This window comes from Apodemus sylvaticus, chromosome 6, assembly GCF_947179515.1.
Source record: "Apodemus sylvaticus chromosome 6, mApoSyl1.1, whole genome shotgun sequence".
Classification (NCBI taxonomy): Eukaryota; Metazoa; Chordata; class Mammalia; order Rodentia; family Muridae; genus Apodemus; species Apodemus sylvaticus.
Genome location: NC_067477.1, coordinates 120,459,429 through 120,486,717, shown reverse-complemented (window position 1 = coordinate 120,486,717; position 27,289 = coordinate 120,459,429). Strand labels below are relative to the sequence as shown.

The 27,289-nt window shown below is 45.0% G+C and overlaps 1 protein-coding gene across 2 annotated transcripts in view; it reads right to left on the bottom strand.

Annotated features, from left to right (window-relative positions):
- Ttc27 (tetratricopeptide repeat domain 27) overlaps positions 1–27,289 on the bottom strand; it is a 138,976-nt gene that overhangs the window by 91,495 nt on the left and 20,192 nt on the right. For both annotated transcript variants that reach the window (XM_052186371.1, XM_052186372.1), the window contains exons 6-9: positions 23,732–23,896; positions 20,833–20,966; positions 16,064–16,176; positions 12,150–12,216 (exon numbers count right to left, since the gene is read on the bottom strand). In XM_052186371.1, the coding sequence (XP_052042331.1) occupies positions 12,150–12,216; positions 16,064–16,176; positions 20,833–20,966; positions 23,732–23,896 (479 nt within the window). The remainder of the gene's footprint in view (positions 1–12,149; positions 12,217–16,063; positions 16,177–20,832; positions 20,967–23,731; positions 23,897–27,289) is intronic.

Sequence of the window (27,289 nt, the reverse complement as noted above, 5' to 3'; positions counted from 1 at the left end):
TGTAATGTCCAGTGTGTCCACTTTAACATTCACTGTGTTGTGCAATCTCCAGAATTCTTCTCATGTGCCACTCTAAGCCATACCATTAAACAGCAGTTCCCACTTCCTCCCTCTTCTAAGGCCACGGGACCACATTACTTCTCGTTCTCTGATGCTGACCACTCTCCGCACACAAGGCAGCTCTCGGTATCAAGCAACTGCAAACGGCACCATGGAAAAAGATGGGAGTAACTAAGCCTTACTCTAACAGCCTGCTAATACACCACCACACTAAATTACTACTGAAAATACAAATGTGGTCTCAAACACATAGAGCAATTTTGTATCTAACAAACCTCACTTTTAGAAAGAATTTAGAGCACAGATACAAATGAACCTTAGTTTGTTTGCAACCCCATACATGTATATAAGTTGTGATTTCCACTACTTCTGCTTATAAAAAGGAAAGCAGAAACCACTTGCATGGGAGTAACACATGCATGCTATTTTAGGACACTTAAATACTGTGTTTACAATGTGTTTTGGTTTGGTTTTGGATTTTTGGTTTTGTTGTCTTTTGTAGGGAATGCCAAGGATCAAATCCTAGGTCTCGAACATGCTAGGCAAGTTTACCACCAACGAGCTATAGCCCTAGCTATTTATAGTCACAATGGTTTATAAATGAAGCAACAGATTCACGTCGGCAATCTTTGACAAAAAGTATACAAAGATACTCTGAGAACAGAAGAGAGCATTAACTACAGAAGACAGGAGGATTTCTGCTACCTCAGAGTGCTGACTCCCAATGAGGCATGCCACGGAGCCAAAGTGCAGACTCCACAAATGAAAGTCAGTGAGAGGCCGGAGGGATGGCTCCACAAGGAAGACAGACCTCTGTGAGAGCCTCACAGCCTCAAGTCCCCAGGGCCCACAGTGGGGAGAAAAACGTCTCCTCAAAGTTGTCCTATGACTCTAAGCAGGCACATGTGCAGGTGCACAGAGACAAGAGTGTGTGTGTGCGCGCACACACACACTGATGATGGTGATGATGATGACTGTGGTGGTTTAAATACGCTTGGCCCCTAAACTCATCTATTTGAATGTTCAGCCATGGGAAGAGGCACTATTAGGAGGTACAGCCTTGTGGAAGGGAAGTGTCACAGTGTGGGTGTGCTTTGAGGTCTCCTCCTAAGCTCAAGCTCTCCCCAGTCTCCTTCTTGCTGCCTTTGGATCAAGATGCAGAACTCTTGGCTATTTCAGCATCAAGTCAGCCTGCACAGTGCCATGCTTCCCATCATGATGATAATGGGCTGAATCGCAGAAACTGTGAGCTAGCCCCAGTTAAATGTTGTCCTTTATGAGCTGCTTGGGTCAGTGTCTCTTCCCAGCAATATATCCCAAACCAAGAGGATGTTGGTGACGCTGACACATTGTATGCAGGATACACGTGTACTTATTTTATTCAGCTAACAATTCCTACCACCTGCAATACTCCTCTCATGTCTCATACAAGCAACAAGAATTTAAACACCATCAGAGATGATCTGGATACTGTTCCCATTAAAAACAAAATTCCTTTATACGCTTCTAACTGCACATTTTGAATAATCTTCAAAGGTCACTAAGCTCTTTATTCAACAGACAGGCAGTGTGTCCTTTGGACACAAAGGAGCTTTCAGACAGCTGCTTTTTCCATAGGTAAATCAAAGCTCTGAGCTCTCCTTGCTGGGCCCAAGATCATTTGGCCATGTTACGCCAAAAGGGATGCTGCCCACACAGGTCAGGCTGACCTTGGGAGCAAAGAACAAAGAAATGCTATGAAAAGCAGAATTATCACCCTACTTTAAATGATCCACTTAAAAGAGTATTTATTTTAAGCTAGTACCAAAAGACTGTAAGTTTAAAATTCCTAGGTTAAGCAGTAAATTACTCCCAGGGAAAGGGGAACAGCAGTCTAAACCTCTCTCTTAGCTGTGGGAACACTTCAGATCTGTCCCCGCCCACTTTTCCTTTCCACCCTCCTGCTGCCCCAGATGACCTGCCAATGTGGTCCAAGGGCTGTCCTTGAACTTCCAGTTCCCACCCTCTGCTCCACCATATGGCACCATCAAGCCCTCTCTGCCCTTTAAGGCTAGCCTCAAAGTCTCCCCTAGAGAACAAAGCCTTTTTTGATGGCTCAGTTATAAATACTTTCTCAGCAACTAGGTGATTTATCTATTCTATAAATTTGCATGTTTTTCAAACTGCCTGGTATTGGCAAGTAATTTGTGAATGTATTTGATCTGCACTAAATTAAAAACTCCATGAAGGTGAGCGCCATGGTTCACTCCTTTACTTCTTCCAGGATATTCCCCATCCTGTACACACATTTGCAAATGGAGAACCTATGTCACAGAGTATACCATACAAACCCAGACATTAAGACAAGCTTTTTAGTTTGCCACATTTGTAAACTTACTATTGCATGATGTATTGTAATCACAACAAAGTCACAATTTAGTATCTATCCTCCTGTCAATAAATGTCTGCTTCCAGCTTCTGGCCATCACAAACATGCATAACTATTAAATATCCCTGCCTGTGTCCACAGCTGTAGAAGAAAGCCTCACTCAAGTATCCTAAGAATGGGCTGCCTGGCACATCTACGATGCAGTTTCCTGCATCACTCAGTGATGTGGCAAAGCAAAGTTAATCTTTTATTCTACTGTTTACTTTTCAAATTATAAGTTACAATTTCCTTCTAAAACTATGAGTCTTATAAGGCACAGAAAATGTGCTTGCGCCTCTTCTCCTTAAACACCCTGTCCTGCGGCCATACTGCAGCCGTGAGTTCCAGCCTTCAGAAGCTTTGGGGCTTCAGTGGGCTGCTTCCAGGGCTGTGCACGCTAGCCGCGAGTGACTGCTTGCCTTTCCTCCCACATGTTCACTTTAACCGTGAGCTCGAGGCACAGCTTTAATATGGAACTGGAGTGCTGTCCCCTGGGGAAGAGTGTTTGGCAGCCACAGGCTGGCCAGCACCATGACTTTCAGGTCTTAGCTCTGCGGAAAGTTCCAAAAGTATCATTACCCCCACCCCGCCCTACCCCCGAGACTCCAGTCCTCACATCTGCTTGCTGCAGAGGCTTCAGGTGCCTGTCCCTCTGGCTGCAGTCGTGAATTTAGCTCCTGGGTTCTTGTGTGTCTATGCATCTGTATGTTTAAGTCATCAAGAAGAACATCAGGCACTTCTCCTACCTCTCGTGAGTCTGGCAGTGTCTTAATAGCCCTTCTGTAGCAAGGTAGGGCTCACAGGGTGCCTTACTGGACAAGCTGCTAGTACTAAAGGCCTAAAATATCTGGCTTCTTCCCCTTCTGTTCTTAATATCCCTTTATTTCTTAGCTCTCTCTTATTTCCAACGCTACTAAAGACAACAGCACAGTATCTCCAAAAAGAAAGGTGCTGCTAAAAGCACGAGGACCCTAGAAATGTCTGATGTACCAGGAATCAGAGTTCCAGGGCAAGGCACAAGCATGAAACCTGCAGGCAGGTAGGCAGCAGAGACCATATGAACATGCCCAGAGAAGCTGTTCATGTCAACTCAACATTAACGGCCAGCTACGTGCAATGTAGATCTCCCCCTTCCGATTAGTTATGCAAATTTCTATAAATATATGTGATATATATATATATAACTTTTCTAAATTCTAAAATAGTTTCTACCAAAAAAAACACATTTATAGATTTAAAATAATTAAATCATACTAATTAGCTGTTTATGTCCATTAATGTTAAGAAGCTGCTTGAAAATGGTTAGTTTATTAATGTATTAAATTCCACTCTACTTAATGAACATCAATTAATTTATACTATTTTAATATTCACGCCTCCTGCCAACAGAACTTACTCACGCTGGCTATCCTCCTACTGGCCATTCCCGTCAGGATGTTCCTGTGAGGATGCTCCCGTCACATGGAAAGCCTGCGTTAAATGCCAGGGATAAAGCACATCCTAACTGCAGCTCTGAGCAGCAGCTGCCTCTCTCTTTTCTTCCTTTAGAGACGGGGTTTCTCTGTGTAGCCCTGGCTGTCCTAGAACTCGCTCAGGAGCTGAGGCTGGCTCACTCAGAGATCTGCCTGTCTCTGTTTCCTGAGTTTGGGGATTAAAGGCATGTCCCACCAAGCCTGGCCAACACATTTTCTTAAGTCTTGGAAAAACCAGTCTAATTTTTACCTCACAAAAAAATGATAAATGTCATAATATATCTACTATAATTATTTATATAAGCATTTCTACTCAGAAAGCTAAAGTAAAAGGGCTACTATAATATGGATTTGAGATCAACTAGATCAACACTTTAAAATAATAAAACCCCATCTCCAGTGGCTTCTGTCTAGAATTCCAGCACATGGGAGATGGAGGCAGGTAGATCAGGAGTTCAAAGTCATCCTCCTCTGAGGACAGTTGAGTTTCAGGCCAGCAATGGCCTACCTCAGACCTTATTTCAAAAACCAAACAAAGACTCCATCTCAAAGAAAACTGAGAGAACGAGAGAGGAGGGCAGGGGAGTAGGCCAATATCAGAAAGAAAAAAATATATAAAATATAATGTAAAACTCTCAAAGGACTTTTTCCTTCTTTCATAGAGACCTTGAAACCGCAGGCAGGCAGTCGGAAGGCAAGCTGCCAGTATCAATTCACACTTGAACAAAACTTTTGCCAATGAAATCTGAAACACCTGTATGAACTAAATTGTTCCTATTTTCAACAATAAGCGGAAATTAAAAACTTTCCAAATGTCACTGACTTGGCTCATCTGAGAGGAAATAACGCGGCTTCCACAGCCCATTTTAAATTATCAAGCCAACACAACCTAAAGGTTTTCTAAAACAATATACGATATTTTTACTATGACTCCCGAAATGTAAGACAGGATTTCTCAAACCAGCCTACACAATGGCTGTCTTAAAGCAGGAGCGCGAGGGTTTCTAGGACAAGCTTCAAGGATGTACAAAAGTGTCATAAAGAAGCCTGTCAGCTTGTATGCTTATTAAAATATTTTAATAATGATTTAATTTAAAAATTATCTCACATATATCTCCAAATGCCATACCAACATGAAAACACTGGCAAAAATTTCTCCACAAAAAGAGATCTTATCGTTATTTTGGGAAACTTTAGACAGATCATTACAAGTCAGTACAATACAGAACCAACATAAGCCAACTATTTAGTTGAGAATCATCCATAAATATTGGTAGGGTTTTTTTTTTTATTTTAGTTTTTAAAAAATAGTTTTTTAAAAACTCCCCATTTTCTAGAAACTAAAGAGTATCCCAAACTAAGGAGGCTGATGCTGGGAGTTTTTCAGTGTGAGGCTAGCCTGGAATACATAACTACCTCCTACCTCAAAAAGTGAAATACATGCATTTGTGTGTGTGTGTGTGTGTGTGTGTGTATGTGTATGTGTATATGTGTGTGTGTGGGGGGGGGGGTGTGCGCGCGCGCTTCTTTGCGTATGTGTATGTTTACCAAATGCCAAATACCCATGGTCACTTTCCCTCCAATGACTTCCAGTCTTTTATGAGATATTAAATTTTATATTGAAAAAAATTTTATATTGTATACCTCCTACATCAAAAAAAGGAATCTCAAGCCCCAGAGTTTATAGTCTCGGTGGCAGATCACCAGGAAGGGACACAGCAAGACAGTGCTGCTCTGTCGTGCTTCTGTCTCTTCTCCATGTCCACAGGCAGTTCTCAACATGTTTGCTCTGCTCACACTGTTCAGAAGTAAATATGCCCTTCTCCAAGGCCAGGGGCAGCAAGCCTGGATCCTCGCTGAGTGCAGACCCAGCCTTTCCTCACTGAGAGGCACACTTACATCCACTCCACATGAAAGTGAGGCTTCAGCTGAGGGAAGATGGGAATGTGGCTCTCCTTCCTGTCATGGAGGGCTACCCAAGTTATGGGGAGAAGCAGAACAGTGTGGGCACAGAACGGAAGTCAGCCCAAGGCCCGGGCTATGTCACCTCCACCCATTCTCTCAGTCTGGATACACTTCCTGAGCAACAAGTAGGATTCAGGCACTGAAGCCTGGAGCTCAGCCGTCAAAGCTAGGAAGTCAGTCTACTGACGGAAGGGAACTGCACAACTGCTGACTATACAAACAAAAATGACACCACCACCACCCCCACCACAACCACCCCCCCACGCCACCCCACCACCACCCCTGCCAAAGAGGCCCAGAGACAAGGGCAAGCACTCAGAAGTGGGACAGGGCCTGAAAGTGCCCACCATCTTGTCTCAGACACACCTGAAGTTACACAGAATGCGCTGTCCCTCAGATTCCGTGAGAGTTGGGTACAAGTGCCATAGGAAATACCTCTTCATGTAAGTCCCTCACATGAAGAGGTTGGTATCTGCATACAACACATATCCTTGTTCTTTAAGTCAGCTCTCAGTACTATAAAGCCTAAAACCCAGTAGCTGCTACAGAGCCTGTTATTACTCTGTGTTTTTAGGGAACAATGACAAGAAGGTCTGCACATGCGCAAATCACATACACTTTATCAGTATTTTAAATCCTTGGTTGACTGAGTCTGGGTGCAAAGCTACTGATGTAAAAGAACAGCAATATAAATAAACCCTCATCTTTAAGGTCAAAGCCACTCCCGAGTCACCATGTGACTGACTTTGGAATCGGGTACAGAAAGAGGTAAGGAGGCTGATGCTGGGAGTTTTTCAGTGTGAGGCTAGCCTGGGACACATAACTACCTCCTACCTCAAAAAGTGTGTGTGTGTGTGTGTGTGTGTGTGTGTGTGTGTGTGTGTGTGTGTGTGTGTGTGAAAGAGGAGAAAAGTTGTTGGGGACAGAGCTGAGTCTTCCTGGTGTGTGTGCATGCCTCCATCGAGACAAGACAAGGGGAAGAGAGTGCGGAGCCGAGTCCTCATGGAGTCCTGAGGCCCTCCCAGTGTCCGTGATCCCTGCAGGTCTTCCTAGGGGGTTGGGGGATGGGGGAAGTTGCTTGGTTTGGATTTTCTTGGAGATGGGATTCATGTGTCCCTGGTTAGTCACTTACTGTGTAGGTAAACATGATCTTGAACTTGTGATCCTCCTCACTCTATCTGCAGAGTTAGAGATCACGGGCATGCACCACCCAGTTTATGCATTACCAGGACCTGAGCCTAAGGCTTTGTGCACACTAGAGGACATTCTACCAACTGAGCTATAGCCAACACATTGCAGTACTTCTTAGAAATTAAAGATTTACTCAAAATAACAAAGAAGTCTCCTTAGAAAAGTTAGGTCTGGCATTTGATTCTCTGTAGTCACAGAGCTTTCACCCAGAGACCAGTGCTCAGGCCAGTGCTGATTGGGAGGAGGGCCTAAGGAGAAGACAGGGCAAAAAAGTACTTGACACGGTTCTTGTGGGTAAAGTATGAAAGTGGAATTCCTTTCTTTCATTGTAAACTGGGAGGAATGAGCTACCCATACCAGAACCACCAACTAAGCTTGCAAGTCCCTCATGACAGAAACGAGAACAGATAAAAGATACAACCTGAAGACTGGAGAGAAGCTTTCCCCACACCCAAGAACTGCTTTTAACAGACGGGTGTAGTGTTTGCACAGGAACAATGTATGTGAGAAGAACCCAAAATGATGGCCTTAGCACTGCTCACTGCACCACAAAGCCCAGTAAGAACATTCCGGTATCTGCCCCATCGGTGCTGATCTGTCGTCAGTAGAGACCCAAGCCTCCAAGTAACCCAGAGGCTGGACATGTGTCTCCTCTCAGCCCTGTACACCCACTCTCTCTTAGGGCCACTCCCGACCGCCATGCCCTGCCCCACTGCCCCACTTCAGAAGGATCTGTGTTCCACATTACCTTCCCACTGAGGTATTCCAGACCACCTGCTAAACAACACCCATCCATCCCACTTTATAGCCCTCCACAGCACCTCAATTAAATATCTATTTCTCTCTCTATGTACTTCCATGTAAATTAATTGAAACTCTAGAATAAAAAAGATACTGTTCAATATTAAGGATCACACCTGTGCATGGTAAATATGTCATGGTTACTAGAGGAGTGAAAGGAAGGTATACAAGTTATTTTATGTGCACTGAAAACAATGTTGCCACTTTGCTACAGCATATGCAGTAATAAATAAGGCATTTCCATACAGTCAGCTAAAGCCCTCGATATAACAGGAAAGCCCAAGGTGTGAAGGAATGGGAAGAGTGGGAAGACAACCCAGACCCCCGAGACTCCAGCAAAGCATTCAACCCAACCCAGACAGTGGGCACGACAGTCTGCACAGCTCCTACTGCAGCACAAGCGAGCCAGCTTTCCTTTCTCCCTGAGAAAAGGTCTTTCTTTTATCTTATCTGGAAAATGGCAAAGAAAGTGGAATTCAGTAGCCCCGGTCAATAAGGATACCTTTGGCAGAATCACAAGGAATTTGATTCATTCAAGAAAATATGTACCAAGCAAGCTGTGGTGGCACACATCTTTAATCCCAGCACTCAGTAGGCAGTGGTGGGAGAATTTCTGAGTTCCAGGCCAGCCCGGTCTACTTAGAGAGACCCATTAAAAAAAGAAAAGATGTGCATCCTTTTCCAATCTCAAAGCCAAAGCACAGTGACTCTCCCAGTGTCTTCTCTGACACACTTCTCTCTTAGACGTCACAGCTCCCAACATCTATTCCCCCCTCTTTCCATTTTGCTGCTCCTCTTGCCAGCCTGGGTCCTGATCTGTCATCCTCCCTCTTCTCCAGCCTGGGTCCTGATCTGTCATCCTCCCTCTTCTCCAGCCTGGGTCCTGATCTGTCCTCTTCCCTCTTCTACAGCCTGGGTCCTGATCTGTCATCCTCCCTCTTCTCCAGCCTGGGTCCTGATCTGTCATCCTCCCTCTTCTCCAGCCTGGGTCCTGATCTGTCATCCTCCCTCTTCTCCAGCCTGGGTCCTGATCTGTCATCCTCCCTCTTCTCCAGCCTGGGTCCTGATCTGTCATCCTCCCTCTTCTCCAGCCTGGGTCCTGATCTGTCATCCTCCCTCTTCTCCAGCCTGGGTCCTGATCTGTCATCCTCCCTCTTCTCCAGCCTGGGTCCTGATCTGTCCTCTTCCCTCTTCTCCAGCCTGGGTCCTGATCTGTCATCCTCCCTCTTCTCCAGCCTGGGTCCTGGTCTGTCCTCTTCCCTCTTCTCCAGCCTGGGTCCTGATCTGTCCTCTTCCCTCTTCTCCAGCCTGGGTCCTGATCTGTCATCCTCCCTCTTCTCCAGCCTGGGTCCTGATCTGTCATCCTCCCTCTTCTCCAGCCTGGGTCCTGATCTGTCATCCTCCCTCTTCTCCAGCCTGGGTCCTGATCTGTCATCCTCCCTCTTCTCCAGCCTGGGTCCTGATCTGTCATCCTCCCTCTTCTCCAGCCTGGATCCTGATCTGTCATCCTCCCTCTTCTCCAGCCTGGGTCCTGATCTGTCCTCTTCCCTCTTCTCCAGCCTGGGTCCTGATCTGTCATCCTCCCTCTTCTCCAGCCTGGGTCCTGATCTGTCATCCTCCCTCTTCTCCAGCCTGGGTCCTGATCTGTCCTCTTCCCTCTTCTCCAGCCTGGGTCCTGATCTGTCATCCTCCCTCTTCTCCAGCCTGGGTCCTGATCTGTCCTCTTCCCTCTTCTCCAGCCTGGGTCCTGATCTGTCCTCTTCCCTCTTCTCCAGCCTGGGTCCTGATCTGTCCTCTTCCCTCTTCTCCAGCCTGGGTCCTGATCTGTCCTCTTCCCTCTTCTCCAGCCTGGGTCCTGATCTGTCATCTTCCCTCTTCTCCAGCCTGGGTCCTGATCTGTCATCTTCCCTCTTCTCCAGCCTGGGTCCTGATCTGTCATCTTCCCTCTTCTCCAGCCTGGGTCCTGATCTGTCATCTTCCCTCTTCTCCAGCCTGGGTCCTGATCTGTCATCTTCCCTCTTCTCTAGCCTGGGTCCTGATCTGTCATCCTCCCTCTTCTCCAGCCTGGGTCCTGGTCTGTCCTCTTCCCTCTTCTCCAGCCTGGGTCCTGATCTGTCCTCTTCCCTCTTCTCCAGCCTGGGTCCTGATCTGTCATCCTCCCTCTTCTCCAGCCTGGGTCCTGGTCTGTCATCTTCCCTCTTCTCCAGCCTGGGTCCTGGTCTGTCCTCTTCCCTCTTCTCCAGCCTGGGTCCTGATCTGTCATCCTCCCTCTTCTCCAGCCTGGGTCCTGGTCTGTCCTCTTCCCTCTTCTCCAGCCTGGGTCCTGGTCTGTCCTCTTCCCTCTTCTCCAGCCTGGGTCCTGATCTGTCCTCTTCCCTCTTCTCCAGCCTGGGTCCTGATCTGTCATCCTCCCTCTTCTCCAGCCTGGGTCCTGATCTGTCATCCTCCCTCTTCTCCAGCCTGGGTCCTGATCTGTCATCCTCCCTCTTCTCCAGCCTGGGTCCTGATCTGTCATCCTCCCTCTTCTCCAGCCTGGGTCCTGATCTGTCATCCTCCCTCTTCTCCAGCCTGGGTCCTGATCTGTCCTCTTCCCTCTTCTCCAGCCTGGGTCCTGATCTGTCATCCTCCCTCTTCTCCAGCCTGGGTCCTGGTCTGTCCTCTTCCCTCTTCTCCAGCCTGGGTCCTGATCTGTCCTCTTCCCTCTTCTCCAGCCTGGGTCCTGATCTGTCATCCTCCCTCTTCTCCAGCCTGGGTCCTGATCTGTCATCCTCCCTCTTCTCCAGCCTGGGTCCTGGTCTGTCCTCTTCCCTCTTCTCCAGCCTGGGTCCTGATCTGTCCTCTTCCCTCTTCTCCAGCCTGGGTCCTGATCTGTCATCCTCCCTCTTCTCCAGCCTGGGTCCTGATCTGTCATCCTCCCTCTTCTCCAGCCTGGGTCCTGATCTGTCATCCTCCCTCTTCTCCAGCCTGGGTCCTGATCTGTCCTCTTCCCTCTTCTCCAGCCTGGGTCCTGATCTGTCCTCTTCCCTCTTCTCCAGCCTGGGTCCTGATCTGTCCTCTTCCCTCTTCTCCAGCCTGGGTCCTGATCTGTCCTCTTCCCTCTTCTCCAGCCTGGGTCCTGATCTGTCATCCTCCCTCTTCTCCAGCCTGGGTCCTGATCTGTCCTCTTCCCTCTTCTCCAGCCTGGGTCCTGATCTGTCCTCTTCCCTCTTCTCCAGCCTGGGTCCTGATCTGTCATCCTCCCTCTTCTCCAGCCTGGGTCCTGATCTGTCATCCTCCCTCTTCTCCAGCCTGGGTCCTGATCTGTCATCCTCCCTCTTCTCCAGCCTGGGTCCTGATCTGTCATCTTCCCTCTTCTCCAGCCTGGGTCCTGATCTGTCCTCTTCCCTCTTCTCCAGCCTGGGTCCTGATCTGTCATCCTCCCTCTTCTCCAGCCTGGGTCCTGATCTGTCATCTTCCCTCTTCTCCAGCCTGGGTCCTGATCTGTCCTCTTCCCTCTTCTCCAGCCTGGGTCCTGATCTGTCATCTTCCCTCTTCTCCAGCCTGGGTCCTGATCTGTCCTCTTCCCTCTTCTCCAGCCTGGGTCCTGATCTGTCCTCTTCCCTCTTCTCCAGCCTGGGTCCTGATCTGTCATCTTCCCTCTTTAGTCAACTGTAATAAGGTGACTATGCAAAATTCCCACAAATTCCAGGCCAGCAACGAATACCCTGTCAAATCCCACAGCCACTTCTGTCTGTCCTTCTGTCTTGGCTATTCTATGCAATGGAACACTGACAGGCGCCCCATGTTTCCAACACTGTTTCCTTCCCTGACTCCTGCTGCTCTCCTGTCCCTCCTCACAACTCTTTGTCAACACATCCATGTAGACATCAAAATTGGCCCCCACTTTTATGCATAAGACTTATGAATTCTGAGATTCTCATTCAGTCAGTCAACAAACAGTTATTAAGTATCCATTATTCCATTATATGCACAGTAATACAGTAGACCCTGGAGTCAAAAAGGAAAGGTGGGGTGGGGGAAGGAAGAGGAGGAGGAAAAGAGAGAATCTGATCACTGTCCTCAAATCTAAGCAAGTACAGAGAAAACAACCTTGCTTAAGGGAACAGCAAGAATGTGTGAGTTAAAACCTGGCAGGATGTATACCCCTGGTTTCCTTAGCTGGCAGTTTTTTCAGCTTAAGGAAGAACACGCCAGAGTCAAAATAATCTACAAGGAAAAAGAAGGAACTGCAGAGGGGGGGGGGCATTACTCACCGATGTGAAGGCCAGCAGCTCCTCCTCCGTTAGCTTATGAACTGGGTTGTTCTTCTGGAAATTTGTGCTTTGAATTAAAAAAAAAAATTCCTAAAATACATGCTGTAGCTAATTAAAAATAACTTTTAAAGAAATCATTATTTTTTACAGTTAACATTTTAAGTCACATTCTAAAATGCTATGCAATATATACAGATATTAAAACAAACTCTCAAAAGACAATAATAAAACTCTGAAAATATAACAGCTGATATCAAAAATATCAATAATTTATTTTATTAGAAAAACAAAGAAATCCAGGCTACAAGATGGATGAACAGGTCAAGGTGCTTGCCATGATATGCACCCTCCGAAAATAAATGGTAAAAGAAGAAATAGCAATCCAAGCTATGTTACTCACCAAAAATAGCAGAAACCTGGGAGGCAGAGGCAGGCGGATTTCTGAGTTCGAGGCCAGCCAGGTCTACAGAGTGAGCTCCAGGACAGCCAGAGCTGCTATACAGAGAAACCCTGTCTCGAAAAAACAACAACAACAACAACAAAGACAGCGGACACTACTGACTCCCATTTACTAAACATCCACCACAGACAAATCCCATTGTTATGACAGCCAGACACCTTAACATCTGTAAGTCGCCTGAGTATAGAACAATCGGCATCTATTCCATTCTAGATTATACAGCCTGGGGGGTGGGGGAGGTGGGGATCAATGAATGTGTGGACCAGAAATGATACACAAAAATATTCACTATACTAGGAAAACTGAAAAGAATCAAAACATCCAAATGGAAAACAACAAATTGTGACATACCCATCCAGCGGAATGCAGCTGTATAAATTAAACTGCAGCTGCAAATTAGAACACAAACCACAGAAACACAACAAAGGAAGTAAATCACAGGGAACTATAGAAAGCATGAAAGCAAGTGAGTGGAAGCCCTCAGTCCTAGGGATTCAGACTTAAGAGGAAATGTGTTGTTAAAGGCCAGAGAATGACGACCTAAAACTTAGGATAGCCTTTTCCCTGAGGAGAGCGAGGGACACACGGGAAAAGCGCACGGGTTGAGCGTCTGATGTCTGCAATCTTCTTTTTTTAAAAAAAAATTATTTATTTTATGAATATAAGTACACTGTAGCTGTACTAGGAATTTGAATTCAGGACCTCTGCTCGCTTCGGTCCGCTCCGATTGTTTTGGCCTAAACACACTGTAGCTGTCTTCAAACACACCAGAAGAGGGCGTCAGATCTCTTTTACAGATGGTTGCGAGCCACCATGTGGTTGCTGGGATTTGAACCCAGGACCTCCGGAAGAGCAGTCAGTGCTCTTAACAACTGAGCCGTCTCTCCAGCCTGTCTACAATCTTCTAGTTCACCATTTCTACTTTATTGCTTAACGCATAACTTAAATTCACATATCTCATGAGTTACTTGCATGTAAATATTATACAGATTACACAACGAGGCTGATGCTGAAAGCCTGCTGCAAGTGTGAGGCTAGCCTGAGCTACAGAGGGAGGCCCTGTCTCAAAAACAATTGCTTTAAAGGGCTGGAGATTTGCCTCCGTGGTTATGAGCACCTGTTGCTCTTGCTGAGGACACAGGTTCTGTTCCTCAGCACCCACATGTGCGCATCCCGTGTGCATGTGGTACACATACACAAATTCAGGCAAAATAGTTCTAAGTCTAAAATAGTAAGTTAAAAAGTATAAAAACATAAACCTATAAAATAGTAATAGTTCCTTATAATTTAAAGTTTTTATGAGCATGAAATGCTTATGTGCTAACTTTTAACTAAAGCAATTTAAGATTTGTTTTTATTATCTTTAATTATCTATGTGTATTTTATTCATGTGTGTATGTACATGAGTACAGGTGACAAAGGAGACAGAAGCATTAGATACCCTGAAACTCGAACTACAGTTAAAAATCAGCGAGTGTTCTAACCACTGAACTATCTCTCCAGCCCCCAGCTTGCTTGCTTGCTTGCTTGCTTGTTTGCTTTCTAAATTTATTTACTTATTTCTTGGAAGGCAGGATCTTGATGTGTAGCCCTAGATGGTCTAGAACCTACTATGAAATCTACTCAAATCTTAACCTCTAGGAAATACCACACAACTAGCCTGTACAACAAAACAAAATAAATGGGGAATGAAATCATTCAAAATATACAACATACATATTCTCTCTCTCTCTCTCTCTCTCTCTCTCTCTCTCTCTCTGTGTGTGTGTATTTTATTCATGTGTGTATGTACATGAGTACAGGTGACAAAGGAGACAGAAGCATTAGATACCCTGAAACTCGAACTACAGTTAAAAATCAGCGAGTGTTCTAACCACTGAACTATCTCTCCAGCCCCCAGCTTGCTTGCTTGCTTGCTCTCTCTCTCTCTCTCTCTCCCCCCCCCAGACATGTCTAGTCTGCAGCACAAAGGAATAATAACAAGATCCCACCCACTTGGCCCCTCAAGTCCTCCCATCCTAAAGCTCTGTGTTCTCTGTATGAACAAGAACACTAAAATCTCATAAGACAGGATAAGAACCTCATTCAAATTGCATCAATTTCCATTCCCTCTGCAAATCTTTTAATATAAAGTGAGGGAAGCACTGAGAGGAGGAGAAATGTCAAAGGCTCGTTTCCAAACGACAAACAATAAAAACCAACAAAACAATAATCCAGCCACATTTTAAGAAAGAAAAATGGAAGAAAAGAATGAAAGAAAACTATTTCCATCGAATAGCATAAAATTCTATAGTATCAAAAATAAATTCACTTCGAAATATACGTATCCATAGCCAGGTGGTGGTGGCACACACCTTTATTTATTTTTTTTTTTTTATGTACATTGGTGTTTTACCTGCATGTGTGTTTGCATGAAGGTGTTGGATCCCCTGGAACAGGAGCTAGTGATAGCTGTGAGCTGTTATGTAGGTGCTGGGAATTGAACCCAGGACCTCTGGAAGAGCAGCCAGTGCTCTTAACCGCTGACCATCTCGCTAGCCCCTTGCACATGCCTTTAATCCCAGCATTTGGGAGGCAGAGGCAGGTGAGTTTGAGGCCAGCCTGGTCTACAGAGTAAGCTCCAGAACAGCCAGGGCTACACAGAGAAACCCTATCACAAAAAAAAAAGTGTATATGTGTGTGTGTGTGTGTGTGTTTAAATATACATATGTAATAAAAATATACTCACACATACATTTGTTTTTTTTCGAGACAGGGTTTCTCTGTATAGCCCTGGCTGTCCTGGTACTCACTCTGTAGACCAGGCTGGCCTTGAACTCAGAAATCCGTCTGCCTCTGCCTCCCAGGGTGCTGGGATTACAGGCATGCGCCACCTCCGCCTGGCAGTCTTTGGAGGTCAAAATAGTCCTCAGCTGGAGAAGTGGTACATTGGAGAACAGTTCTGGCCATGCAAGTGTGAGAAGCTGAGTTCAGATCCCAGCACCCACAGAAAAGCCAGCCGTGATCACGTGTGTCTGTAACCACAGAAAAGCCAGCCATGATCACGGGGTCTGTAACCTAGTCCTGTCAGGATGAGGAAGGAATCCCCTTTTATAGGCAGTGCATGGGTAAGCATCAGGTTCAGTGAGAAATCCTGTCTGAAAAAAGGTAAGGTGGGGAACACTGTGCGAGCACCCACAGACCCCCTCGTTTCTCCATGCATCCCACACACAATCACTCTCACCTATTGTTTAGGATTTTATTAAAAATCTACACCCAGCTGAAGATAACCGAAGACTAAGAGAAGGAGCTACAAACTCAATAGATTCTGAACCTCTGATCCTTCAATGTGCTGCCCAGGAATTCTCCCCCTTCATAGTACTAACTGTACAAGGATGTTTTGCTGCCGATCTTCCCACACTCAGGGGGACAAGAGTCAACGTGCTCCACTCAGCTGAGTAAGTCACTAACGTACCAGACTCCGAGGATCACAGCGAGCTCCTCAGCGCACAGCTCTGGCATCTGAAACCGTTCACTATCTGCTAACTTGATTTCATTCAGAACTGTATCATCGTTGAGCTCAAGATTCTGGTGGGACACAGAAGAAAAGATTTAGAACAAAAGTTAAATTTCATTCATTCATTCATTCATTCATTCATCCATCCAGTGGACTGCTAAAGGAAATGATAGTGACACTTGCTGGGTTTTCCGGAGGAAGGTTGGGGTCCATTATTTTTGTTTTGTTTCTTGGGAGGTTTTGTTTGGTTTGGTTTGGTGTTCTGTCTCTTGTAGGTATTTAAAATAGGGTCTCACTATGTGGTCCTGGCTGGCATGAACTCACTAGGTAGACCAAGCTAGCCTTAAACTCACAAAAGTCCACCTGCTTCAGTCTCCTGAATACTAAGATTTTGAAGGCATGTAACACACCCTTCTGAATTTGTAAAGATTATATAATGTCTAAATATGGTCAGCATGCTGTTTCTGGTGGAACGTATTTACCTTGTAGAAAGGTCTGCCATGTACACCTCAGTGGAAGTGAGAGTGGTAGAGACTGACAGTAGTCACCACTGACTGACCAACGTGCAGAGCCTCTGCAGGGTAACCCCACCACCCGTCCCCACCCACCTACACTCTCTTACTTGCCCGGCCCTATTGCCGGCCCTCTTTCTACCCTGTCTCCCATCACAGGAGGGGCATGCGTCCATCCCTGTGGTCATGGTTCTCATCACATCATGCGAGAGTCTCAGCAGAACAGGTACCATGGCCTATCTGCCTCCCTCATCACTCAAACTGACACCCAGAGTATGGACTGCCAACCCAGCACTAGCCCTTCAGAAGAGATGGAGTCAGACATGTCACAACATCCTCCTGTCCTCAGCAGAAAAGCCATTACTACCACTTGCTCGGAGTCAGCTACTTTATGGCAAAGCATACTGTTTTTGTAAAGTATCTTTTGTTAATAAATCTGTAAGATGGTCTATTTTTAAAAATGTAAGGAAAATAAGTCTTAAAAACTAAAAAGAACTAGTGTTCAGAATATGGAAAGCTCTTAGACAACCAAAATTAAAAGTGAACCAAAAATGTATGCAGATACTTCAAAAAAGAAGGTCTATAAACAGCCAATCAAGACACAAAATGTCCTTAAGAAGAACTAGCATAGTGGTTCGGCAGGTACTGGCATTCACTACCAAATGCAGTTCCTGGGACTCACATGGTAAATCCCAAGCCCAAGTATGTAGATTGCTGTTGATTGCAGGTGAGGGAAGATGAAATATAAGACTAGAGTCTGTGACTGGGCAATGAAAAAGATAGGCGGGGCTAAAAGTTTCAAAGAGAGAGGACAGGGGACAGACAGACAAGGACAGAGAAAGATGGAGGAAGAGAACGAACCAGACTCACGTGGCTCGAAATAGCCACGGGTAACTAAGAATATCATAGAAGAGCAATAGATTAATGCAGGGCAAGTTGTTCAATCTAGGAGGACAACTTGTGTTTGTATCAATGTAGCTGGACAGCATGTGTTTATTATCAATTGGCTCTGAGTTCATTGTGTGAGCGTTTTGTGGGTTGAGAATTTACTGATATAAATCTGACTGATAATTTACAAGCCTCTGGAGTTTTGATTTTACTGGGTTATGGGGATTTGTGACAGCTAGCCACAAATGACTGGGAACAGCAGTTCAGCAGCAAGCAAATCGTGGGAATGGGGGCGGGGAGACTGCCCCAGCTTGGCCGAGAGTAGCCGATTGCTAGGGAGGAAGAGATTCTCCAACAGGCCAAGCAGCCTGCAGGTTGGGCAAGGATGTGGCGAATCACCCATGCTGTGGTGGGCTCTTGAGTGATGCAGACGCCTTTGAATCATCCATGTCCCTCTAAGTAACCCTTCGCAATACTCCTGTAAGTCCCCAATAAATGTACTGGTTCCACAGCTAGGCTTGGGTGAAATCGTTTCTTTTGTCTTTCTTCTATGTGCTACCTGAAGTGAATAGACAGTTGTTCGCATCTCCCCAGGAAAAGTCACACAACATCAAATCAGTGTCAAACAATGCAGGAATGACAGTTAATGACAGAAATCACACAGGCATCTCAACAGGAGCACGAAAGGCCTTTGTCAAAGCTCACTGTCTACTCACGATAAATGTCCTGAGGAAACCAGGATGAGAATCAACATACCTCAGCCTGCAGGCAACTCTAATAATCCCTTTTAATATATATAAAGTAAGCCGGGCGGTGGTGGCGCACGCCTTTAATCCCAGCACTTGGGAGGCAGAAGCAGGTGGATTTCTGAGTTCGAGGCCAGCCTGGTCTACAGAGTGAGTTCCAGGACAGCCAGGGCTACACAGAGAAACCCTGTCTCGAAACACCCCCCCCCCAAAAAATATATATATATATATAATTTTTTTCATTCTAACAATTCTTTTCCCTTAGAGACCTTGAACTCATACACCAAGGTTGACTGCTGACCTCACATACAGTCTGGTCACATACACAGACACATACACACACCATACACATCATGAAAGACTGTGTGACTAGACTTCAGAACTAAATCTCTTCTCAAAGATAAGCCTAAAGATCAGACTCTAATGGGCAGCCTAAAGTTTAATGAGGGTCTGGGAACTTCAGGAGGACTGAGAACAGAGAGGAGGAGACTAAGGGTGAGTGCACTCATTATACACTCTCTGGCTCCTGCTAACCACAGCAGCACACACACAGCTCAGTCTCAGCGCCACATCCTAGAGGAAGCAAGGCCAGGCTCTGGGTTTCATGACACCACCTTCATCCACTCTTCTAGAACCAACAGCTGCTCCCTAAGAAAGCTACCACAAAAGACAGTGAACTGGGGGGGACCCGCCCAGTGTTCTTATCAGAGCTGTCTGTACTAGCTGGTTCTGTGTGTTGACACAAGCTAGAGTCATCATAGAGAAATACCTCCATGAGATCCAGCTGTGGGCATTTTCTCAACTAGTGATCAACAGGCGCCCTGGGCTGGTCGTCCTGAATTCTGTAAGAAAGCAGGCTGAGCAAGCCAGAGTAAGCAAGCAAGTAATAAGCAGCACCTCTCCATGGCCTCTGCATCACCTCCTGCCTCCAGGTTCCTGTCCTGCCTTCTTCTGATGATAAATTATGATCTGGAAATGTAAACCAAGTAAACCCTTTCCTCCCCTACTTACTCTTTGGCCATGGTGTTTCATCACAGCACTAAAACCTTGACTAAGATGTGCCTCAGAATGAACTGAATGACAGCTCTTCCCTCTCCCTCAGCCCTAGCCTCTCCCTGTGGCATTAGCCTCTGAATAGAATACAAATGTGTACTTAAGGTAAACTTATAGGTCCTAAAATAAAGTGTACCAAAGCATGGCAGCTAAAGACGTGACAATCAATACAAAGGACAATCAAAAGCTGTAGCTGTGGGACCAGAGAAATAGCTAAAGGGTGAAGAGCGAGCCTGCTCTCCTAGAGGACCTGGCTTCCATTCCCAGCAAGCATGTGGCAGCTCCAGTTCCAGAGGATCAATTCCCTCTGTTGGTTTCTGTGATCACTACATACATGTGGTACACAGATATATGTGCAGGCAAACACCCATACACATAAAAAGTAAAAATAAATCCTTAAAAAAAATTAACATACAAAACAGTAAGTGTGGGAATCTGTGGAAAATGAAGATATGTTTGTGGCCTCCATGAAAGCAACCATCCCAGTCTCTTAAGTTCAAGCCACAAGAAAGGCATTCCGCAGCCAAATCAAGGAGCACGCCAAACAGCGAGCGACCAATAATGACCGAGCTGGAGGCAGACGTAAAGTGAGAGAAAAGGGATTCTGGTCATTGGCTTATGAAATTAGGAGAAGCCAGAGAAATGAAAAGTCTCTGAATATTAAAATTAGCCACAGGAGAGCAAATAAAGGGACTAATATAGAGCTGGTGTGGTGGCTCACACCTCCCATCCCAGTGTCCAGAGCAGGGACAATCCCGAGAGAGCAAAGCCCTGAGCACTGTGGACATGGCACCATCGTGCCAAGGATGCCAGGGATCGCCTCAGACCCATAGGAAAATGGCAGCATGGGCCAGGCCCAAAAGGAATGGCAATGCTTTCATCAGGAGTCCAATGATAAGTGCTAACAGACCACTGATCAGTGTGTGTAAAGATTAGCAACCGCTCCTTCCTGTTCCTGGATGTTCACAGCCTAAGACTGTTCACCTTCAGACTTCCTGTCCAGACTAGCTCAGCCCTCCCCAACCCCGTGCTATGCCTAATAGACATGCTACAGTTCCAGGGCACAGAGGGAGCAGATACCCACCCGACCCCAGCTTTATTGCGTGTGTCCGTCCTTTCTCCATTCCCTTCACACCCCATAGAACCATCGCGGTTCTATGACCCATGCCAGTTGTGTTATGGCCCACCAGCACTTAGGAGGCTAAGGTAGAAGAGGCAGGAGCTAATAGCCAGTCCCTACTTCAGAAGGAACAAAACAAAGTAAGGTAAACTGGTTCAGCAGCAGTGGTCTCTCTGTCTGCCTTCATTTGTCAAGGAGCAACACAGCAGCACTGCCAACTCTGCCTACTACACCCTAAGGGAGTTGTGCTGTCTAACTGTGGGCACAGTTGGCACCTACTGCGGTATAATGGTTATCCCCACTTTAGGAAAAAATAAGCAATGTCACAAAGGTTCTCTCAGTCTCTTCTCATGGCTCAGGGTTTGTGATGCTCACTCCTGAAACAGTGACGGGAACTAAACAACTCACCTGGGCCAAATACTCCTGAGGCGTGGGTGCTGGGCTGAACTCACGACTAGAAGGGACATCCTCTTCTCTCCGGACATCTACAATCAGCTGTGCCACATAATTTTCCTGGAATCGTGTCCTTTTTCCCAAAGCACCTGAAAATTAAAATAAAATCTTACCTGTGGATTTGTCAGGCAGGTTTATAGTACAATCATGATGACTAATATTTTCAGAGTGCTAAAGTATTTTCTCCATACACATATGAAAGACCTGAGGCCTAATGATGTTAAAATTACTTGAGACAATCCGCAGCCAATGACCTATGGGGCCAGGCTCTCACCCAGGATGTCTAACATGAGATTCTCAGTCCCCATTTTTGTTTATTTTTTATTCTCTGCTGAAAAGAGAAACTTAAGTACTGTGGGTAGAATCCACACATACAAATCATGCACATATAATACACGCATATGGAAAGATGGCTGACACTTGTCACCACTCACTCAGGATCACAGGGTTCTCTGCATTAAAGCCAGCACTTCGCTGGGACCTTAGCTGCTAAACCCCAGGCGAGTTCTCCATCTGTCTTCTCATGATACCAACATTTCCTCTTTATGGCTCTGAAATAATACACTGCAGAGAGCTATTTTCAGACCACTTTGAAGAGAAGCAAAAGTTTCAACAACCATTCGCTGGAAAATGTGAGTTTACTAAGAGCAGCCGACAAAATCTGCTTCCTATCCTGAGAGGACTCTGGCTCTGAGAAACTGCCCACCCTGTAAGCACGTCATGCTAAAGACGGCCACCGCTAAAGTAGCTTACGAGCTTATTTCTTTAGAGTAAGTCTATGGCTGAGTGGAAAAAAAAATCTAATCCTCATTTTCTTTTTTTAACTTGCAAGCATGCTTATATTTTCAAGTTCTTACCTTGACTTTGGGGGAAAAAACTGTAATAGCCATTAAATATGATTAAATTTAATAGCTATTAAATTTACTGATTTAAAACTGAATATATAAGGCACCATGTTGTTAATACTTAAATAATCCCCCAAAAGTCTCCTATAACAAACATATTTTTTAAAAATCTCTGAAATGAACCTCATAAATTTATTACATGTAACTATACTTTCAAATACAGACAAAACTCCAAGTTATTTATGGCACTGTTCCAAAAACTATAAACTAGATATTAAATAACTTTTTCCACACAAACACTGTAATAAAAGATGGCTAAGGTCCCATAAAGTCACATAAGACTCATGATACAGCTACAGGACTTTACTGAGCAACACCAACTCAAGAAGAAGCACTGGACACTGGGGCTGAGAACAGGCCTACGAGACGATTCAGGTCTAGCACGGGACAGCAGTCTCACGGGTGCTCAGCCTGAGGCTGTGAGCTGGTGATGTTGGCTCTCATTACTCTCCCAACTATGCTACAACAGATCAGGGGAGAGCAGCACAAGGGACAAAGCACTCAGAAGAAACAACAGAAGACTTCAGAAAAATTCTGTAACTGATTCACTCTTTCAACACACACATACAGTGCAAGGCCTGTATAGCTTCAGGAGGGTAACTAACTAGGGAGAGGAGGAGGGAAAAAGAGAATGACAGACACATGGGCGCACGGACAGATGGCTGGGGAGATGGTATGGCCCCTAGGATGCAGAAGCCACAGCACCCTGGAAGCTCAGCATGTTTATTATATACAGTTGAACAGGGAGGCAGGGTGATTACATACAGATAAACAAGAAAGGGTTATTATATACAGATAAACAAAAAGGCAGGGTTATTACATGCAGCTGAATCAGGAGGCAGCATTCTGGGTAGGTGCAGGCTATGTAGGGGTGTGGACTGCAAGCTATAAACAACTAGAACCTGAGGAAGGCTCTGCCAGTGCTCTGAGGCTCATGCGAGGAAGGCTTTGCCTCTGCCCCACCCCCCACCCCCATGAGACTGAAGCACTGGTCCCTGACATGGCTACATCATCATCAAAAAAAAAAAAAAAAAAAAGCACATCCACTCCGAGCTTCACTTGTTCCCTGAACTATTGAGCACCTGCTATATTTCAGTTGCTCTCTCTCTCTCTCTCTCTCTCTCTCTCTCTCTTTCTCTCTCTCCCCACCTCTCCTCTCTCTGCCATGGCTGTCCTGGAACTTACTCTGTAGACCAGGCTGGCCTTGAATTCAGAGATCTACCTGCCTCTGCCTCCCAGGTGCTGAAGTTAAAGGACTGTGTGTTATTTATTATTTATTTACTTTTATTTTATATACATCAGTGTTTTGCCAACACATATGTCTGAATGAGCTGCCACGTGGGTGCTGCGAATTGAACCCCAGTCCGCTGAAAGAGTAGTCAATGCTCTTAACCACTGAGCCATCTCTCCAGCCCTCAGATGATATTCTCAAGCACTGAAGACAGACCTAAGAAACACAATATGGAATGCAACAAAGGATGGAAACAACATTTATAGGAATGGACACTACACAGGGGCGGGGCTAAACTGGGGCGGAAAGAGAGGTTTTTGAAGGTTTTATACCAGAAATGAATGGTCTAAGGTCCATTCATATACTGCCTGGATGCAATGACTACAAAACAAGGAATGAACTCTGAAAAAAGACAACGTGTAAGTCCAAATATAAAAACACATATAAAATCTAGAGGATGGAAGATTATAAACACAGTCCAACAAGTTCAACAAGTTTGCTTTATATCTTGTGGTCAGTCTAGCTCTACACTTAAAAAAAAAACAAAAGGGATGGAGAGATGGCTCCGTCGATAAAGGCTATGGCTCACAACCAAAAAGACAAAAAAAAAAAAAAAAAAAAAAAAGAACAACAAAAAACAATACAATACAAACTGCCAACATACATACCAGCTTTACTGTAAAATTAAATCGAGTATCCACGAAAAGTAAAGTCTTACCTGTCAGGTCAATCTGTAACTTGCTCATGTCTTTAGCAGTACTAAACCGGTCTTTTGCTTCTTTATATTCATAATAATATAAAAATATATGTGCACATTCCAGATGAAATTGAATAGCCAAAAGTCGACCTGAATCACCTTCAAATAAATCCTCTAGTTTCATCACTGTGAGATAAATGACAAAACATTAAAAATTAAGATGTGTGCAATGTAGAGTCCCAAACAGTAGAGTATACATCACAGGGTTTAACTACAGTCTTCCAAACTTCCAAAAAGAGTATACTGCATACTTGTCAGGCCTGCAAAGTGGGAAGGTGGCCTCTTTAAGCAACTGCTTTCAATGAGGGCTCAGGCATGGAACTATTTAGAACTTCTGGTACAATGCAAAAGTTGCAATGTCCTAAAACCATTCAAAGGAAAACTGTGTAATGTTAGTTAAGCTACTGACAATGTATAGAACTTCCAAGAGTAAAATGCAGAGAGAAAGAACTGATTAATCCCAAGGGCAGGCACCTTCCCACAAGAAAGTGAGTCTCACATGATAAAAGCAAGAAAAACAGGAAGCAACATCTGCAGATGTGCTCTGCTCCACACCGAGATGAAGATTTAGAAAGAGTACACAGCCCGAGCTGTGGTGGCGCACGCCTGTAATCCCAGCACTTGGGAGGCAGAGGCAGGTGGATTTCTGAGTTCATGAGGCCAGCCTGGTCTACAGAGTGAGTTCCAGGTCAGCCAGGGCTATACAAAGAAACCCTGTCTCAAAAACAAACAAACAAACAAACAAAAAACAGTACACAGGTAAAAACACTTAACATGTATCCAAACAGCAGAGGAGGCTCGGGATAAAGGCACTTGAAGGAGACTTTGAAGCTGGGAAGCCCACACCATCAGTCTGCTGTCCCCTGGGGGACAGTGTTTTCTCTTCTGTTCCTACAGAGTGTGTGGGAGCATGTATCTCAGTCAACCTTACTCTGTCAAATGAGTTAGCTAGGCAGGGTGATCTCTACAGGGCCTTCCCAAAGATTTCAGACAAGAATACTGGGGCAGGAATGAAAAGGGAGAGAAACGTGGAACCCTTGGGGAAGAACTAGCAGGATTCAAGAACCAGCTAGTTGACAGATGAGTCAACTGTAAGAAAGGATTTCAGCTCTGGTAGACTCTGGTAGGGTTAAATAAAAGAGGAGCATGCTGATCAATAGACATACACTTATTATTAGCACAATGTAAGTTCTCTGTTGTAATTCACACTCATGACCTTCCAGACAAAATGTCAACCCATACATTTAAAACACCAGCTAAATGCACAATCTCTTCCCAAGAGATTTTTTTTAATGCTCTGTTAAATGATATATTTAATAACACTCATTCCAAAATATCAAAAAGAAATTAATACATCAGTCTTTGGCTGTGAGAACATACTAACCCCAGGGTCGTAGAGCTGTGGGGAGAAAACACTATAGGACTCACTCACAAAATATTTTCACATGTTTCTTCTTAGACAGTGTCTTCCTGAGTTCAAACTCCACTATTCCACCTCATGCACTCCATGCAATGCACTTTCAATATCTGATCCATTAGTCAACTGCAGAACTGTGGTCCATCTACTCCAGGATCCCAAAGAAGGCCTCACGCTATGCTGAGGAATGTATGTTTCATGATTCCAGCCTACTTTCATAAATGTGATATGCCCAGTGAAGTGGTGCTGATGCATGCGGTGATAGGCCCTATCTATCTCACTGAAGTAGTTTTCCTGAACACAAGTAAGAAGATCACAGCTTTCGTAAAACCCTTTCACATATCTCAGAAGCTGAACATTTTCTGACAATTTCTGATGATCCTTCAAGGGCAATATTTCAAATATAACATATCCTCCAGAACAAAATATTTTTAAATAAAACTATTTATGAAATTTGTGAGCAGATAAAGTGGAAAATGTTGTTTAGCCTAGAACAACAACATAAAAATTCTTGGTTGCAGGGCAAAGCAAATGATGTGCTCGAACCTGCTGCAGATAAGCCGTAGGCCACTGGAGGTGGGGGGAGGTATGAGTCACCTACAGACAGATTTCCAACCATCTCCGTTAACCGTTCCTGCTTTTGAACTGAATCTGAACTTCTAGAAATGTAACTTCTAGAAAAGAAAAATTCACTTTAAAGCACACAATATGGTTCTAACCTTTTAAAGGATCACAGGGGTTTTTAGAGTTTTTTTTTTCCTTAATAATGAAGGCTACTCGTTACAAAGATCAGTCACTAAGATATGATATAGAGATAAGTGGATCCTGCCCTGCAGCTCAGAGGATCCTGTGGCAGAAGCCTTCTGGTTTCTGTCTCCGGCTTGGGACCATCCTCTGCCACTGCGCCATCTCCGAGTGGTGCAAGAAGGTAGCTAACCATCCATGAGTGCAGAGAAGACAGTCAGCACAGGTAAGACCTGCCCTGCAGCTCAGAGGATCCCATCCGGAACCCTCTAGCAGAAACCTTCCAGTTTCTGTGTCTGGCTTGGGACCATCCTCACACAGTGCACCATATCCAAGTGGAGCAGGAAGATAGCTAACAACCCATCGGGGCAGAAAGGACAGTCAGCACAGATGAGACCTGCTCTGCTGCTCAGAGGAAGCAGCCAGAAACCCTGAGGACACAAGAACCTAAGAGCAGCCTGGGACAGGAGTCTTTTGTTTTCCACCTGCACCCAGAAATGATTGGGGCCACAGAGCTACATACACAAAACAACCACAAGAGAGCTAGTCTCCCAGGAGCACAGATACAGAGGCATGCTTGACAAACAAGTCATGGTCAGGGACAGCAACACGATATCACCAGAAATAGCCAGATGGCTAAAGGCAAACTCAAGAACATTACCAACAGAAACCAAGGCAACATGGTACCATCTGAACCAAGTTCTCCCACAACAGCAAGTCCTGGATACCCCAACACACCAGAAAAGCAAGATCTAGATTTAAAATCACATCTCATGATGCTGCTAGAGGATTTCAAAATGGACATAAATAACCCCCTTAAAAAATACAGGAGAACATGAGTCAACAGGTAGAAGCCCTTAAAAAGAAAACACAAAAATCCCTTAAAGAAATATAGGAGTTCATGGATCAACAGGTAGAAGCCCTTAAAGAGGAAACACAAAAATCCCTTAAAGATTTACAGGAAAACACAAACAAATAAGTGGAGGAACTGAACAAAACCATCGAGGATCTAAAAACAGAAGTAGAAACAACAAAGAAATCACAAAGGGAAACAACTCTGGGAATAGAAAACCTTGGAAACAGATCAGGAGTCATAGATGCAAACATCAACAACAGAATACAAGAGATAGAAGAAAGAATCTCACCGGGCAGTGGTGGCGCACGCCTGTAATCCCAGCACTCTGGGACACAGAGGCAGGTGGATTTGAGTTCAAGGCCAGCCTGGTCTGAAGAATGAGTTCCAGGACAGCCAGAGCTATACAGAGAAACACTGTCTCGAAAAATCAAAATCCAAAAAAAAAAAAAAAAAAAAAAAACAGAAAAAAAAAAAAAAACAAACAGAAGAAAGATTCTCAGAT